The sequence below is a fragment of the Neopelma chrysocephalum genome, unplaced genomic scaffold (assembly GCF_003984885.1).
Source record: "Neopelma chrysocephalum unplaced genomic scaffold, ASM398488v2 Primary Assembly neopelma1_108, whole genome shotgun sequence".
In the NCBI taxonomy this organism is placed as follows: Eukaryota; Metazoa; Chordata; class Aves; order Passeriformes; family Pipridae; genus Neopelma; species Neopelma chrysocephalum.
In genome coordinates, this window is record NW_020897773.1 from 1,384,231 (window position 1) to 1,401,599 (window position 17,369).

The 17,369-nt window shown below is 43.7% G+C and overlaps 1 protein-coding gene across 5 annotated transcripts in view; it reads right to left on the minus strand.

Moving 5' to 3' along the window:
- Positions 1-7,047: 7,047 nt before the first annotated feature.
- The window catches only part of LCLAT1 (lysocardiolipin acyltransferase 1), a 112,601-nt gene continuing 102,279 nt past the window's right edge, over positions 7,048-17,369 (minus strand). For 4 of the 5 annotated variants that reach the window (XM_027696629.1, XM_027696630.1, XM_027696631.1 and 1 more), the window contains one exon: positions 7,680-8,188. In XM_027696629.1, the coding sequence (XP_027552430.1) occupies positions 7,680-8,188 (509 nt within the window). Of the gene's footprint in view, positions 8,189-17,369 lie in introns of all 5 variants that reach the window. The other variant, XM_027696627.1, reaches the window with a different exon arrangement.

The window sequence follows — 17,369 nt, forward strand, 5'->3', positions numbered from 1 at the left end:
GGACCACAGAGGCCTGAGCCAGCTGCCCTGCTGGTAGCTCATGGCAGTGTGGGAATAGAGAAGGCAGCCACACTACTCCTAGAGCTTCAGCAACTTAATTTAAAGCCTGGCTGAGCATGAAGACATGTGGGCTGAGGTACCCCATGTTCTGAGACCATGCAAGTGTCCTTCACATGGTATAGGAGCAGGAACTGCAAGAGGAAAGCAGAGATCACAGCTGAACATCAGCTCTTCTCCCAGTTGTGTCAGAAAAAAACCCATCAAATTATTAGGATGAACAGTCTGGGGTGGGTGTGCTGGTCACATGTCAGGGCCGGGCAACCGAGTGAGTGTATCTGGAATGTATGTGCCAGCCCTCACTGCTGCTGGCAATGTGGCACTTGTTGCTGTTATCCTGGCAGCTGTGGGGCAGCTGCATCCTGTGCTGTCCTGCCCATAATGGTGGGACTTACTCCCAGCTGAGGCCTCAGGGGCCAGGAATAATACCTGTCCCAGATGGACATGCAGCATCAAACCCATAGGTGAGTGTTAGAGTCTGATGCCGGGCACATCCCTGGCTTGCAGTAAGTGGTGCCTGTTCTCTGTCCTTACCCTTGGCCCACATTACTCACAGCATCCTTGATAAGACCACCGAGGACACCTGAGGGCTATCAGTCAGCAGGTCCCTTCCCAAGCAGCTGCATCTTTCCCAAGTGCTCCTCTCCAGCTTCCCAGCTGCTGGCTGAAGCACTGGGGAGCTGTAGGATGATGCTCCCACTGTCCTTGTGTTGGCCACGAGGATCTCACATTGTTCACACAGTAACCCAGCAAGATGAACCAGCTGGCCTGTGCTCACACAAGAGACGAGCAGTGGGTGAGGAACTGGATCCAGTCCCTCTCTTGTGGGTCTCTCCAGAGACAGATAAATGCAAGGAGCTTACAGTGTTGAGCAGTCCTCAACTCCTGCCTTGTGAACCTGCCTGGCACAGCTCAATCCACACAGGACAGTGGCTTCAGCATCATGTTCTGCTTTAAGCAACTGTAGCACAGGTGGTGTCCCAAAACTTTCTCCTCCCTTGCTCCTGGGAGGGAGAGAGGAGAAGGAAGGCACAGAGCAAGAAAGGAATCATAATAGTTTTGTTTGCTGCTGAAGGGGATTGTTTAGAACATTAAATGGCTGGTTCTGCTCCTGCAGGGATTGGTGTTAAGGCCTGTTAGAAGCATCATGAGTTCACCTCCTGACTTCCCCATATCCAAGACTGTGCATGGTATTCTGATCCAACCAGACTCCAAGTGTTGGAAGGGGATATCCTCCTGCCCTTTCAGAAAAGGAAAGGTTTCCTCTCCATGACCTTGAGACTGACCCACTGACTGAAGATCTGTGCCCACCACAAAGCACCAAGGAAAGCCGCTGGCAAAGTGCGGACCTCTGCTTAGGTAGCTATAAAAAGGGCACTTCTTGAGTGAAAGAGTTCAGAGATGAGCTTCAGAGAGCTCTTCAAATAGCATTGGCAGGGAGTGCAAAGCTGTAGGAAGCAAACCTGGGGATCTACCAGCATGCTCATCATCTCCACTTGAATCACTTCAGTGGATAATCTGGAAATAAAACTAACTGCAGCAGTGGTGAGGGGGATGATGAGGCAGCTCCTCGCCAGCAAGGTGAGGGAGCACCCAGCTGCCAGGCAAAACATGGATTGCATAACACAGCACTGTGTTACAAGTGATTTTGCAAGCTTCCCTGGAAAGGTGGGTAGCTTCCCAGCCTGCTAGTGGGAATCTTACTGACAGTGAGGGATTATTCTATCCTTAAAGAACTCAGGGTCTTGTACAGCTGCCAGGAAAAGGAACAGGAGGAGCTGTCTGAATGTCCTGAAACACAGGACATCAAGTGAGAAACCTGAGCACAGAAAGAGAGGAGGTATCACCCTGACTATCTACAGGCACACACAGGCAATGCCAGCATTGGTGGGCAGCCTGTCAGGTAAGAACAGAAAGAGGCTCCTACTGGGGCAGTTAGTGGGTAAAGCTGTGAACCACCCCATGGAGGATGTTCTTTTTCTTCCCACTTTATCTAAAGATGTCTAAGAAGTATTTTAACACAGACCTTTTCTTTCAGACTCTGAAGCAGGATGACATGCTCCCAGCAGCTGTACCCAGCACTGGCAGGAGTCAACACCTTCCGCAGCACTTCTGTTATCCATAACATTCCCCACTTCTATCCTGTTATCCCTAACATTTCCCTTCCCTTTGGGTTCAGTGTCAATGAACATACATTTCTCTCACTCACTTGACACCCAGCAGTTCAAAGAGCAGAGCAAGCAATGAAGGCAGACGAAGAAATAGTGCAGGGGAGCAGAGGGCAAAACCCGGCAGTGATGTCCGTGCCAGGTTACAGATCTGCTGTAACCTGCAGTGCCTCCTACTCCTCCCACAGCTCTTGCACCCTGCACAGCTTATCCTTCTCTCCTAGGTGTCCTGGGGATGCAGAAGCAATGCTGAGGCCTGAGCCCCTCTTGCTCTCCCCTCTGGTAAGGCTGAAGGTGCTTCTCTGCTGCCTGCAGATGAGGATGAAAGGGCTCTTGCCTTGTCTCACACGAGCAAGAGGAGAGAGAAATCTCAGGAAGAGGCTGCTGACCACCAAAACCATTACAATAGCACCTGCACACCTGCCTCTCTCAAGCAGCCCAGCATGAATTATTTCAAACACCCTTCCCTCTTCTCCTGAGAGCAGCTATGAAGGTAGAGTTTTGCTCAAACTCCTCCTGTCGGTCTTCTGCATATCCCACTACCAGAGAAAACAGTGACTCCAGATGAAGACCTCCAGAAAAAGGGATGACAAACCATATGGAGGCCCTACTGTAATAGAACAAAGACATCTACTTAAAAACTCAGGGCCTTAAATCCACTCCTGATAAAGATGCCTGGACTTTTGAGAGGCCCAGCAAGAACAGAGGCAAGCGCTCTCTGCCTCTTGTGTGTCTCAGCAGAAACCCTCTCTAGGACGAGAGTCACCCAACCATGTTACATGCACAGACCATCTTCCCCACTCCCAGGAGCAATTGAGATAGCTTGTGGTCTGATCCAAAGTCCTCAGGAAATCAGACAACCTTTTTCCTGTTGTATTGAACTGCAAAGGAGGTGTTTGGGGCAGCTGGAGGGTGAGAGCTTTGGCCTCCATTACTATTATTTCTGTAACGACAAGAAAGATAGAGAAATAAATTTTTTCATTGCATACTTGAGTTCTGAGGAAACCAACAGGAAGGGACAACCATCTTCCCAGAGTGACAAGCCATTCATTTTGACTTCGGGGGACTGATTTGAATGCTCTGAGTATACACAGACGTGGAAAATATCCTCTCCAGCTGCAGAAACTGCTACCAGGGTTTCTGTTTCTTGTGGTCTTTCTGATACATGCTACCTGCTGGAACTGCAGCTGTTTTGCTAGGGTTGTCACAGCAAGGCTACTCCCCATCAGGCAATGAGGAGCTGAGAAACACAGCCCTTGTACTTCCACACCGGATTAGCATTCGAGCAATGGAGAGAGAAATCAAGGAGCCTGTGACCTGAAATTACATTAAAGACAGGTCCTCTAAGAACGTGAACCTTGCCATAGATCATTTCTTGTGTCACCAGTTCCACAGACGGTAAAAGGATATAGCTACAATGAAGGACATACCCAGGGATCACTACCTAACACAGCTTATTCTTTAGCAATCCTGGTTAAGCAGCACAGCAAGGCTAAAGCTGAGCTGTACTTCTTGCATGCTCTCAAAGGTTTCTGCACCCCTTTACATGAAGAAGCTTGAGTAAGGGTACAGTCCCCTTTCCAACTTCTCAAGGAGAGAAGGGGAGTTCTCCCCTCCAATAGCCACAAACCGTGGGTTGAGCATCCACATGGACACCGGTCTGCCCAATATAGCCAACTATACGATTGAAGACAAGGTTTGTTCCTTACAGGTGCAGTAGAAAGAAAACAGCAAAATTAAACACATGCAATGCTTCAGGTCTTTATTGTTGCTGTAGAGTAACTGGTACATGGTTAAAACATTCTAATAATAATATCAGTGAAATCTGAAAACTAAGGCTTTCTGTAGGTTTGTAGTATCCTGGTGTTTCCTTTCACATAGTGCACATATAAAATCAAGTTATAAAAACACGGATCTTTTTTAAACAACACCGATTGATGCAATGCACAAAACTAAGAACTACATTTCATATGATCCAGACAACACCTTACAGACCAGCTTTGGGCCTTGCAGCTTTGAAGTCAAGAGACTTGGTCTGACATCCTGCTACCCAAATGAGCTTGACGGCACACATGGATGGCAGAATTTCAACCTTCTGTTCTGAGCAGAGAGAAAGAAACCCCTCGATGCTGAAGAGGAAACATTTCATTGAGCAAACGGGAGCAGCATCCTTAAAGCACGTCACTGATCTCAAATAATGTAAACAAGACCTACCCAGACCTGTAGGTCCCACAGACAGAGCAGTTGCTGCTCAGCAGTGCAGCTGCTGGGACTACAGGAGAAGGTGAGCTGTGACAAACCTGCCAATGAGTGAGACGAGTCTCGGTGCCAATACGTGTCCCATGAAAGAGGAGCGGGTGATTCCTGGAGTACTAGCACCTTTAATCTAACAGCACTGAAAACATTTCAAAGTGATTTACCCAGCACAGAATCATAGAATAATTTAGGTGAGAAAAGACCTTTAAGACACTCGAGTCCAACCATAAACCCAGAACTGCCAAGACTGACACTAAACCATGTCTCTAACTGCCATCTTAGTGTTCTTTAAATAGGAAAACAGGGTAGGAACAAAGAAGCCTCCAAGAAATCTGTATATTAGAATCTTTTCAGTAAAAAGCTACATTTCGACCAAAGAGAAAAAAAACATTCAGAGAACAATCTTCTCTCAGTTCCTTAACCACCTTTTAAACACAGAAGCTTCTATATCCACAAAGCTTTTAGTTTTCATTCAGTTTTTCCCCATCTTGCATTTCTAATTGAGCTGAAAAATGATGCACAGAATCTGAAAATTTACATGAGACACAAAGCCAACACCTCCCCTGGGAGAGGAGGATTCTTCACTGACCACTTACTCCACATCGTGGAGTTGGGCATTGCAAAACTGACATTAGCAGCTGACAAGAATATTATTCTTTCTCTTTGATCCGAACACATGAGAGAGGAGGATGAATTACAGATTTGCAGGATGTTTTTACCACATTACAATAGGTTACGTGTTTGGCTCCAGCTGGGAGAAAACCCCTTGTAAGGGTCGATGATGGATTGCATTTGACTTCACTTTCAGAGCCCAACTTTAATCACACACAGATGTAAATCCTTTACCGCTCCATGACCAAGACTCACACTGATGCTTCTGATACATTTGATGACACCACAAAGTTCTCTGAACGACTGAGAAAAACACAGCTGGTATTTACGTCACCAACACATAGAACCTGTTTTTTGAATTCACTCCTGAAGATGATGTTAAGGCTATTGGAGTAGGCTGGCCATGGTTACTCCTGGCATGAAAGCACTTTGTCCTAAGCCGTGGCTTAGGACAGACTAGAAGAAGCCTTTTAGGTCTCCTCTGCATTAACCATAAATGCGGTTTTTAGGTTTTCCCTTGCAGTGGATTACCTGAATGTGCAGGGAACTGCACCAAAGCAGAGCATTAGGTGAAGAAAAACCAGGCTATGTAGATTTAAGCTGCAGCCATGCCTGTGATATTACAGAATTGTGTTAAAAAAAGACCTCGAGGTGCAGAAATTACCTCCTTCCACTCATGACAATGAAACACCAGTTGTCAGTCGTCAGGTACTCAAATACAAATATGAAAACATCATTAAGAAACATAACCCTAAATATAAACCTAGTTTTATTTTTTTATTTTTAAGAAAAAAGGGATTAAAAAAATTGGAGTAAACCAGATGGCTTCAAGTACTTTCCGCATAATAAACAATTAGTTATTATAAGCATAGATTAAAAAAGACTTGTCACCTTGCAAGGGACAGTTGAATAGAGGCTGGTGATTTGTTAAAAAAATGGTCTTTGAAACAAACACATAAGACAACATGCTTAGAGTCGTAATTTAAAAGCGAACAGGTGTGTCCACCATGCCAACCCAACGCTTGAGACACCCAGCACAGCACAAGATATATTTTGCACTCTGTACTTTCACATTTCATGGCAATGCCACTCAACACACGGAGCCAGGCCATCTCAGTCTAGCTCAAACAAGCCATCATGCAATAAACACAAATATTTAGTAAGTCAGGAAGGTTTTGCAGCATTAGAATTGATCAAGTTGTTTAAAATTTTTGAGGTTGCAGAACAATCTATCCTGAAGACCTGAACTGTCTCCTAAGTGCTGGCAATGTTTTTGTCTTTTTCTGTGTGAATATAGCATTACTTTTACTGTATATGACAAGGAATACACTTGAAAGTGCCTTGTCTAAGCTTAAGCCTTCAGATTTTCTGAATGTCATGAAAAAAGTGAACGTGTTATAGTGGAAACCCCAAGAGAACCTCCCAAAAATTGTGAAGGAGGTTAAAAAGGTAATGATGTCATCAAGAAATCAAAGCCAATACAGCTTGATAAGTGCTGTGATAAGTCTAAAACCCAAACCCGTCTCTTGTACCAATGCATCATATGCATTTCAACAGGTCTGTCTGACATGCATGGAACAAGCAGTCTTCCTGCTTATCTATATGGACACATGAAATGCCAAAGGAAGCAATGTGAAAACCAAAATTAATGCTTAAAAAAGATATCTTGCCTACTCTGAAAATTAACTAAAATGTTTTCAATCCAAGAATGTCTACAAGGAAACTGTTTTGAAAAACATTTTCCAGCTATTTGGAGACAGACACTTACTTTTGCCACTGTGAGAAAAAACCACCACTAAACCAACAAAAAACCCCAGTTCCCCTGTTCCACAGCTCTGCATACTACAGTGGGAACAACTCTCCCACAGCTAACAGGGAGACTGAAACAGTATGAAACAGTGAGAAATCAAAACTTAGCTGCACAGGTCTATTAAATAATTAGCAAAGACTTAAATGGAGGCAGAGCCAGCACTGTTCTCTGCACTATGACACAAGACTGCAAGGCTTAAAAAACCCTCTGAGTGACCAAGCCAGAATGGTTGAACAGTGGTAGGTTCAGTAGTGTTTGAAAAAGCTTATGCAAAAATATTATTTTAAAATAAGTTTGAGTATTTGAAATATAAAAAAGAAACAGAACAACTTCTTCTCCAACTTCCACCTACCATCAAAACATCACTAAACTTACCAGCTTTCCAAATCCGACGCTTACTTCACAACAATGTGATTATACAGAAATCATACATCTGTCTCTCTTAGCTGAACAGTTTGGGTTTCTACATGAAAGTCCAGTGCATGTCACATTTATTACCATCTTTATGATTGTTCAATAATCCAGCAATTTGTTTCTTAATGACAGCAGAATGCAGATGCTAGCTGCTTGCAAGAGCAATGCTGAAATTACATTCAGAGATTAAAAAACTACCATTTTCACATGTAGGAATAACTAACATTTTTCTTTCTCTTCACAGAATCATGTGCAAATGTCTAACAATGGCGATAGTAAAAGACAATTCTCATGCAAAAATTGTTCCCTGTGCATAAAATTCGCAGGGCATCTCAACCCCCCCCCCTTTCTCTACGCCAGAACTAATTGTTTTTTATTTTCGTGTCGTGAAATTTCTGTTGCTTTTTAAAATATCGATGACAAGCGAGTTCAATTAGTTCCAGCCCACCAAATATCTTTTGCTGCACAACAAAAAAGATGACCATGGCTGCAAAATACAACTGAGCAAAGGTGTACAGGTACAGCAGTGAGAGCATACCAAGCGGGAACACCGTCCAGTACAGGAGTGAGATGCACTTCACCGCGAAGACCCTGAGCTCGGATTTACAGGGGGGAACAATGCCTTGCCCTGTTGCACTGAAGCATTTTCCACCTTCATAGAAGTGTCGGAGTCTCTCCTCTTTCTCTTCCCAACGCTTCCGGCACCAAAGCTGCAGCTCCTCCTTAGAAGTGGGCACTGTCTCTATTGGATATCTCTGGACGTGGAAGTGAATCTCCTTCGGGAAGTTTCCATTCAAAAGGTGCTTCTCTGTCTGAGGAATGTTTTGGGGGTATGCCACAGTTATGTCATGGATAGCATCGAGATTGTCACCTAGAAGAAAGGTTTGTGGGAAAAAAGATCAATACAGATCATGCAATGGTCAGAACACTAATTTGCTTCAAGGTGTGATTGAAAACTGTCCAAATTGTGGCAGAAACCCCAGAGATACGTTAGCTATGCAGAGGATGTTTAATCTGCTAGAATCTTTAAAGGCTGAAAGGTCAAACTTTTTCCAACCATTATCTTTTCAGAAACTGAACAAAAAACTTTGTGAACAAGATTATACACAGTACAAACTAACGCAGAATAACAACAGTGAGTAAGAGATTAAAGTCAAATTTAAAGGAGAGAAGGCGCACATCTGGTCTTGGATAAAGAGCACAGTATGTGAGTCTAATGTTCAGTTATTCCTAGCTGTGCTGCGCGCTGAAATTGCTTTTCACTAATGAAATACAACTTAGTCTATGTTCCTGTGAACACTGAAATAGATTCAGGTTGATCTGGAGCAAGCAGCATTCACTATCCTAATTCACTGAAGACTGAGAAAACATAAGTGAAACATATACCAGCCAAATATCATGAACTCATTAAATCTAGGGTATCTCACAAAGGATGAGGAGTAGCTGTGCAGCTCAGCCAGCTTTGCAGAGCACTCCAGTTAACACAATTTCTTTATACCTGAGCAGCCCGTACTGTAAGGAGGGGAGCTGCTGTTCGCTGCGCTCCACATCTGGGAAAGACAAAGTGCAGCCTAAGTGGGGGTTGAAGCCCAGCATTAAGTAAACCACATACAGTTAGCTGTTAGGGTAAAGTGAGTGTAGTTAACCATTTAAAAGGCAATTGCAGATTAGAAATTCAGGGGAATATTGATGAACAAAACCCTGCTCTTCATTAGCATGTCTGATTGAGCCAATGCTCTTGAAAGGATATCAGTATTGCCAAAGTGGGGCTTGCTAGTGCGTCTTTGTACTAAGTATTTTTATATTTTGCACTTCCTAAATACCTTCTTTATGCCCCGGCCCCTGACCAGACATTCTTTTCAGATTTCATAAAGTAAATTCTCCTAGTGTAAAACTGATCTAAAAATAGGCATGTGGTGCACTGGACGTTGCATAACTGTTAAGTTCTGCCAGCAGTGATTTATGTTGCTGTTTTTATTTGGCTGGCTGGCTGAGGGCAAAATAGAATTGGAGACTAAAAGCTGTCTCCAGTTGCAGCAACTGAAGACTTTTGTTCTCACAGATGATGCCACTTCTTGCAAAGATGATCAAAACCTACTGTTTAGCCCCATTCTTCGTTTTTATTTGCTCCCCTTCCCCTGGCATTTTGGCTCTCCTTTAGAGCTCTAAAAATGACAGGGCAAGAATAGAAAGTTACTTTAAAAGGCCATGTTCAAAATGATGTATCTAAAGTTCAATTCCAAATATCACAAGAGGGGGAAAAACCCTATTCAGCCTTTCAGAGTATTTTATAACTGTGCTGCCTTATAACGATCTCTCCTGGGCAGCAGCAGATTACTCAGGTTTTTAAAGAGCTATATATGGCTCCTAAGAGGTCTATCAGAGTGAAACTCAATATTCCATCTTTTCTCTAGCTATGGTATCACATCCTGTATAAGCAGAGAATCCCTGAATTCTGCACAGGTAAAACCTTTCAGATCTCCTACCAAGAGATGCCAAAATTGAACGTCTTAGAAACCCAGCCCCTACAAAGGGAAACGATGGCCAGCCTGCTGCACCTGATCACAAAACATTTTCATTTGGGGAACAGCTTGTATTTTCCCCCCACTATTCCAAATATTTCTGCCATCAGAAGGAATTACAGTCTTCCTACAAGACAGATATCCCCCAGTTCCTGGCCCAGCCAGGGCAAGAGCTGTTACACATACCTCCAAGAGATGTCCATCTCCTACAATCTGTCTTCCTCCTGATCCTCCATAGTTCCCCAGGTCCTAGTGACACATAAAACCTACACACTCTACCCTAAGAGGGAGGCCAGAAAAGTCCAGCCTTCCTGAGATCCTTGCATGAAAAAAGCCTTTCATAAAAAAAGTTTTTGGCTAGATGAGTTTCTGACACACCTTTTGGTCACTTGTGTCTTTGCTAAACAGTCTGCCCTTACATGCAAGTGTTCTTGAAAAATCAAGTCTTTACAGGACCACTGTCAATTACAGACTACAGGTAATAAATCATTGGATTTCTTGACTCTGTGCAAGTAGGACTGGCAAGACTCTCTGCACTCTCACAGCTGGTCTGACCTCTCCAGCATGCAAGTATATTTCTCCCCATGAATTCCTGATAAGAAATAGGGAAGCCTCTACTCCTTACCTATGGATCCGTGGCATCCCCAGACAAGAAACCTTCCAGCAGGGCCTCCTACCAAACTGCAGAAGGTCTACACTACATTATGGTTTCAAAATTAGTTACCCAGAACCAAGCTCAAAGAGCTGCATATAGGAGGATGGACATTACTCTTTCAGCATTACACATGGGGATGATTACATGACCTGCTCTGCGTGTCCAGCTGGAACCAGTATCTCCTAATTCCAGCAGCAAGGTTCACCTATTAAAGTGTATTTTACACAAGAAGAAATGAAACTTCAAGGGTTGATTTAGCATATCTGAAAGAACAGAAATATCAGAAAGAGAGAAGACTAGAATACCAGGTTTCATATGCAAGAGGATTAGAGCCTTTCTCAGCAGCCCCCTGGTTTGGGTCATACATATTTAAGAACTCCACGCAAATGGCAGCCTGGTGCTTTAATTCCCTGGCAAGGCAAGCATGTGGAAAGGACCAGCTCTAATCAGTTTTCTACAGCTGCTGAAAGAAGCATGCCCTGCTAGAGTGACATGCAGTAGAACTGCAGGTTCCACATTGCACACCTGAACAAAAAGCTTCTGCATCTTCTGTGCTGATTTATCAATGGAATCCTTGGATATGGACAGGGTCACTGCATCACTACCAAACATGCTACTGGAGAATCTGCTAAAAAGAAGAAAAGTTACAGCAACAGATAAAGGTAGACCATTCATGAGCAGGGACAAAATCCCTTTAGGCTAGGTTTATTCAGGCAGTTCTGAACCTGCATTCTTGGCTGGAGCCATCTTTACTGTCTCCCTCTGAAGTTAAGCTCATTGTCTCCGCAATCTGGAAGCATCTAAGAGCATGTGTTCCAAGGTGCCAGTCAACCAGAAAAAGAAAGTGATCCTAAGTGAAGATGCAGGGCAGTCACTGACTTTAAAGATCTTTTTTCCACCTGAATTTAAAGATTGGCTTCAAAAACCTGTTTCTGCACATCTGAAGAAGAAATTGCACTAAGGGAAACCACATCATTGTACTTCTCTAGTGGGTTAGCTCAGAGAAGCTGTTGGTGGACAAAACACTTCTTTAAAAGCTTTTAGTATCCATGTCCCACTGGGGAAGGAATGAAGGACAGAGGAAATCAAATAATGTTCACAGATTTGCATCTGAAATCTAATTAAGCTAAGAAACTGCCATTAAGGCCAAAACATCAGGCAGGTAGCCCAGCTCTTCAGGACAAAGAGAAACCAGTTTCAGTAGCTTTACAGTCTCACGACTTTCTTCCTGCAGTAGTAGAACTATGTATCCTTCATAAACATGAATAATATTCTGTCCTATATATGCTTTATAAAAGCACCTCAGAAAAGGAAAGCTTACTGCAGTGGTCAGGAGTGAACATAAAGTTTATTTCTCATCGTTGTTAAGTGGCTATAAACTGCATAACATGCAGACAATGATTAATCCACGTGGTGGTCTTCATTTTGGGATGACAAAATGCCTCAAAAGGAGAATTCTTTTACTTACTAAACTTTCAGTGCTCCAATCAAAGTTACTTATTTTTCAGGCTCCGTTGATACATGACATTACTTCAAGCTATTACATTGCACAGCTGGTTGCTTTGGGCACTGTACTCAGAGGTGGCACAGGGAGAACTTAACCAGGCTCATGACCAAAATATTAGCATCAGAGAAAGATACTGCCTTTTAAAAAACATTTCCCCTCACCCAGGAAAATAGAAATAAGGTTTATTGAGAAGATGGGGCAGACCGGGCTGATGTGGCGCAAGGCACAGCCAGGCAGGTGTACTGACCAGCCCCATTTAAATGGGACTAGCCCCTTTTACCCCTTATTCTTCTATTCTCCAAAACTGGTTTCCTCCAAAGCACCTTGAAGCATCCCTTTCCTCCCCTAAACATCCCATAATAAGTCTTGTCCCCCCAAAAGCTCACTCTTTGGCATCCTGTAGCAAATCCCAGAGCCCTGACAGCAGTAACGCCCCTCAGTCTGTAAAGGTGATGGACAGGGTCCTCTCCCATGGACTCGTGATGGGTGTCACTCCTGGCCCACGAGCCGATGGCTCCCCCATGACAACCCTCAGAGGAACCGTGGTAGAGGCTTTGTTCCTCCATCTGGGTTTTGGGGCTTTGCCTGCCTGACCTTCTGCCCCTGTGCTCCTTTGCATGGGTGCAGACAAACCTTTTATCTCATCCCTTATTATAAAACCTTACAACCTGAACATTACTTTTAACTTTGTGTTCAGTAATACCATGCCAGCACAGTATTTTAGTTCTAGGGGAAAAAAACCCAGCCTGAACACAAAAGGCAGGATTAAACTATTTTCAGCTTCTTTCAAACACATTCACAAAGAGAATATTGCAATGCAGATGCAATTGGAGACAACTGCCAGAAGTGATGCTCAGCCCCACAGCACAGTCCCACATAAGTGGGCTGGTTGGATGGACCCATCCCCTCTGCCATAAGTATCACTTGGGAGATCAAGCACAGCCCATTCCTCAGTTATGATTCACACAAATGACAAGGACACTTCCTTGCTTGTACCTGGGACTGAGCAATGCTGAGAAAGCTCCCTGCGAGACAAAAGGATCTGTACAAACAGTGACTTCAGGGCCAACAGGATGATTCAAAACAGGAGCTCTGAAAGCCAAAATGACCATCAGTGAGCCAAAAATGAGGATGGTCCCAGGCAAACCCATGCAATGAACTGCTCAGACTGTCTGCAGCCTAGAAGGTGAACAGGCAGCAGAGTCTCCTTGGCATTAACCCATTTCCATCCCTGGTAAGGATCTTGGCAGCTGTAATTTGTCCTACTTTAGTTATCATTGACATTACTTTAAATCTTACAAGGATTATACAGTCTCTCCTCATGCATTGATCCAGCAGAGAAGATGCTATTCTTAACCACAGTACATCACAGAACAGCACGCTGATGAGCTGTTGAGCCAGAATGGGGAGAGGCATACTGAGATGCTCTCACAACAGAATATTCATGATCACCCTAAATTAAGCTGCTCTGTTAAAAGTGGGACCAACATGTGAGGCCCTTGTCCATTCCACCTCTCACCTCAATATAACTACTTTCTTCAGAGAAGTGACCTATCTGTCCCTTCATTGCACAGCTCCAGATATTTCATACATTTCCAGGCTTCCATAAAACACTGGCTGTAGCTCACCCACCTATGCCCTAATATCCTCAACCCTACACACATTTCCTTGGGAAACACGAAACAGTGAGGTTTGGCGTTTCTGTAAATAAACTGATCAGCAACATAATTAAAGCAGAGATGGAAACAAGTAGAACAAACTTGTCAGGTTTTACACTATGTATGTTAGCTTTGAAACAAAGATATATTTTTGGACATTAAAACAAAAGCCATCTAAAACTGCTTACTGGATAATACCACTGCCTTGGCTCACGAGATTTGAGTGATTTTTCTTTGAGAACACAGTATCAGGAGGGAGCAGCTTCAAGGATTTACAGCCCCTCCTGGGAAGTATCATGTTTGTGAGGATTTAAAACTTCAGGCAGCCCTCTTTAAAGCAGCAGTGTCAGCTGGGGTTAATCTAAATCACTTTCAACTCAGTAGTTATTGGAAATCTTTTTTAGGTAAGTGTAGCAATCAAATAAGCAAACAAAAAAAGACAGAATGATAATACTGGCCTTGATTAACAGAGAAGAGTGATCCTGCATACCAATTCTTTCTATGCCTATCTGATTTTCCACTGGCATTGTGATAAAAGGAGAGAGGAAGACCTTCCACCTTCTGACATGAAGGAGTTAAGGACACTGCACCTCTAGTCCCTGAGGGTAGGAGCCTGAGGAAGGGACAGCCCTGGCTTCTTTCTGCTTCCCAGCAGGAAGGAAATGTGCTCTGGGTGCTGCATACTGGAGTAGAGGACTATTGGGATCTGATACCGGGTACCTCCGGCCTGGCTGGTACAAAGACCAAGAGATATAAGGATATTCTCATAGCTATCAGCAGTCACTACATGTGCTTAATTCTTTAGCTAAATACATTTACATGACATAGTTTTGCAGCCTGATGCTACATCTCATTAATGTGTAAACAACACCACTAACTGAAGTTGTTGTGAGGTTGGTGTTGGGAAGGGAGATCCGCTTTGACTTTGAAATCTCTGTAAATACCTCATTTAATTATTTTAAGACCAGACCTAATGTTATCATCATCTAATCTGATCTCCTGAATGACACAGGAGCTTATGCAGAATGTTTTCAGTTTTGCCATGGGATGTGGTAAGACAGACATCCCACATTGCTTTAAAGCTTTCAACATGAGATAAGCAATTCCTCTAATTAATCAGGGGGGCGTGTGTATGTGTCTGTGTACATTATTTTTGTTCTTTTACTTCCTGATCATAAAACTTGGCTAAGTTAGTGAGCTGTCTGTGCTCATATAGGTAAGTGGTTGTATGATCTGTCAACCTAGGAAGTTGCTCCTGAACAAATTAAACCTACTTGGTTTCTGAAAACTCAAAATGCAGCAATTTTTAAAGCTCAAATCCCTTTAGTAGCTCTCTGAATCTCTTCTAATATTTCAACATACTTTCAAAGTGTGGGTGCTGGAATCGGGTAGAATTTTACAAAATGGCCTCATTAAGTCCATACACAGGCATCTAGTACTAACATTCCTACTTGCTTTTTGTTTTTATGCCTCCAAAGACTACGTCCTTTCTTGTAGCTACAGCACCGCTGCAAGAGCTGATATTCAGCCCAGTTTATTAAGCATTATAAAGCTCTTTACCATATCCTGGAAAGCAACAGAGTCAGTAAGCTATGGTGAGCCTGACAGGATGACGCTGGGTAGGTTTTGAAGTGACATGCAACAGTGCTGAAATGCAAAACCCACTGTTCTCCAACGCAAAGTCCTTTGAGATGCCACATCTGGACTGGGCAGCCACTTCCAATGGAGATAAGACATTGCTGAATTGGTAAGGTGGAGCTAGCAAATACCACTCCATGTTTTTTGGGGAAATGTTTTCCAGGCAAGGAGAATACAGACTGGCACATCATCTGTGAAAAGATGCTGATCCCCAGTTGTGTCAGGGCACACAAACAAGCTATGGAAGAGTTTTTCCACTCTTACCTGTGACAGAGCCTGAGATTCTCCCACTCCAGGCTGATATCTGATAATCACCTTCACCAACTGTACCTTGGGCTGCAGTTTGAGAGGGGGATTCTCCCCCTCTGCTCTGCTCTTGTGAGACCCCACCTGCAGTGCTGCCTCCACCTCTGAGGTCCTCAACACAGGAAAGATGTGGACTTGTTGGAGCCAGTCCAGAGGATGCCACAAAGATGATCAGAAGGATGGAGCACCTCTTATAAGAAGACAGGCTGAGAGAGCTGGGGTTGTTCAGCCTTGAGAAGAGAAATGCTCTGTGGAGAACTCAGAGCACTTTCCAGTGCCTAAAGGGGGCTGCAAGAAAACTGGTGAGGGACTTTTTACAGGGGCCTGTAGTGACATGACAAAGGGCAATAGCTTTAAAGTGAAAGAGGGTAGGACTAGATATTAGGAAGAAATTCTTTACTGTGAGGACGGTGAGGCACTGGCACAGGTTGCCCAGAGAAGTTGTGGATGCCCCATCACTGGAAGTATTCAAGGCCAGGCTGGATGGGGCTTTGAGCAATCTGGTCTAGTGGAAGGCATCCCTGTCCATGGCAGGGGGGTTGGAACCAAATGATCTTTAAGGTCGCTTCCAACTCAAACCATTCTATGATGCTATGATTCACATTTATTGCTTTAACACGTCTCTCCCCTTGCCCTCTCCATAAGTCAAAATATAAGGAGGACTGCAGTTAAGCCAGCCAGCTCCCTTCCTCCTCTCCAAATCAAATCAGAGCTAATACAGTGTAGTTCATTACGGTATGAGAAGTCAGTACTGTGGGAAATTTAAGAGCGGATCAAGCAGTATCTTATCCTGATCTGCAAGTTAAGATACATCAAGTGATAAACTGATTCTTAGTTTGTGGATTAAAGTGTACAAAAATACTTGGGCATGTGTTGAGCTGAAGGAAAATACAGAAGATTTAGCTCATAATTATTGCAGGCATTGTTTACACAGTTGTGCTTTACAGGATAAATACAAGGATGGGTTTTGGATTTCATGCATTTCAGAGCAGCTTACAACCTCCACTAAGGTTTTACAGCCAGAACTCTACTTGCCACCTCCCTGGACATGGGCCCTCTGACCCTGCTGCTATGAAAGTCACAGCCAGCTGGTCTGAAACATCATGCATGGCTCCTGGGTACTGCTGTCAACATAAACCCTCTGATGACTTCAGGAACCAAGGTTGTTTGTTTAAAAGAGGAATCTCTGAGCAGACGAGGGAAGGATGTGCAGGGGAAAGGGGGGACCAAGCCATTGCAACGCGAAAAGCACCGACCCAGGACCTCCATCCACAAGGCTGCCCGGGGGGCTGTTGCTTTTTGGTCTTCCTTCCCCAGCTCTGAAGGGTTATTTTACGAATTGCAAAGCAAAAGCTCGTCGAGCTATAAATAAAACATGAAAATATGTGGGGAGGAGGGAATGAAGGGATAAAAGGGTTGGAATAACAAGTTATTTTCAGTCACTAGAGATGACCAGGCAAAACTGACTCACTACTCTTTACTCTATCATTCCCAAAATATATTTATCAAAGCCAGATAACAAAAATGCCATGTTTATTCCCCTGCCTGCATATCTACTCTTTCCTGGCTTCCCATACCACATACCTACACATATGGGATGTGGTTTTCACAGGTATGTTACATGTTAGGTACAAGAAGCTATGTTGTTTCTAGGCTTACAGGCACCACTAGTTTTCCATATAGAAAAATTTTATTTCATATAAAGGAGACACTGACACACTGGTACGCAACTTTCCAACTCCACTGGGCTCTAACATGAATTTCCT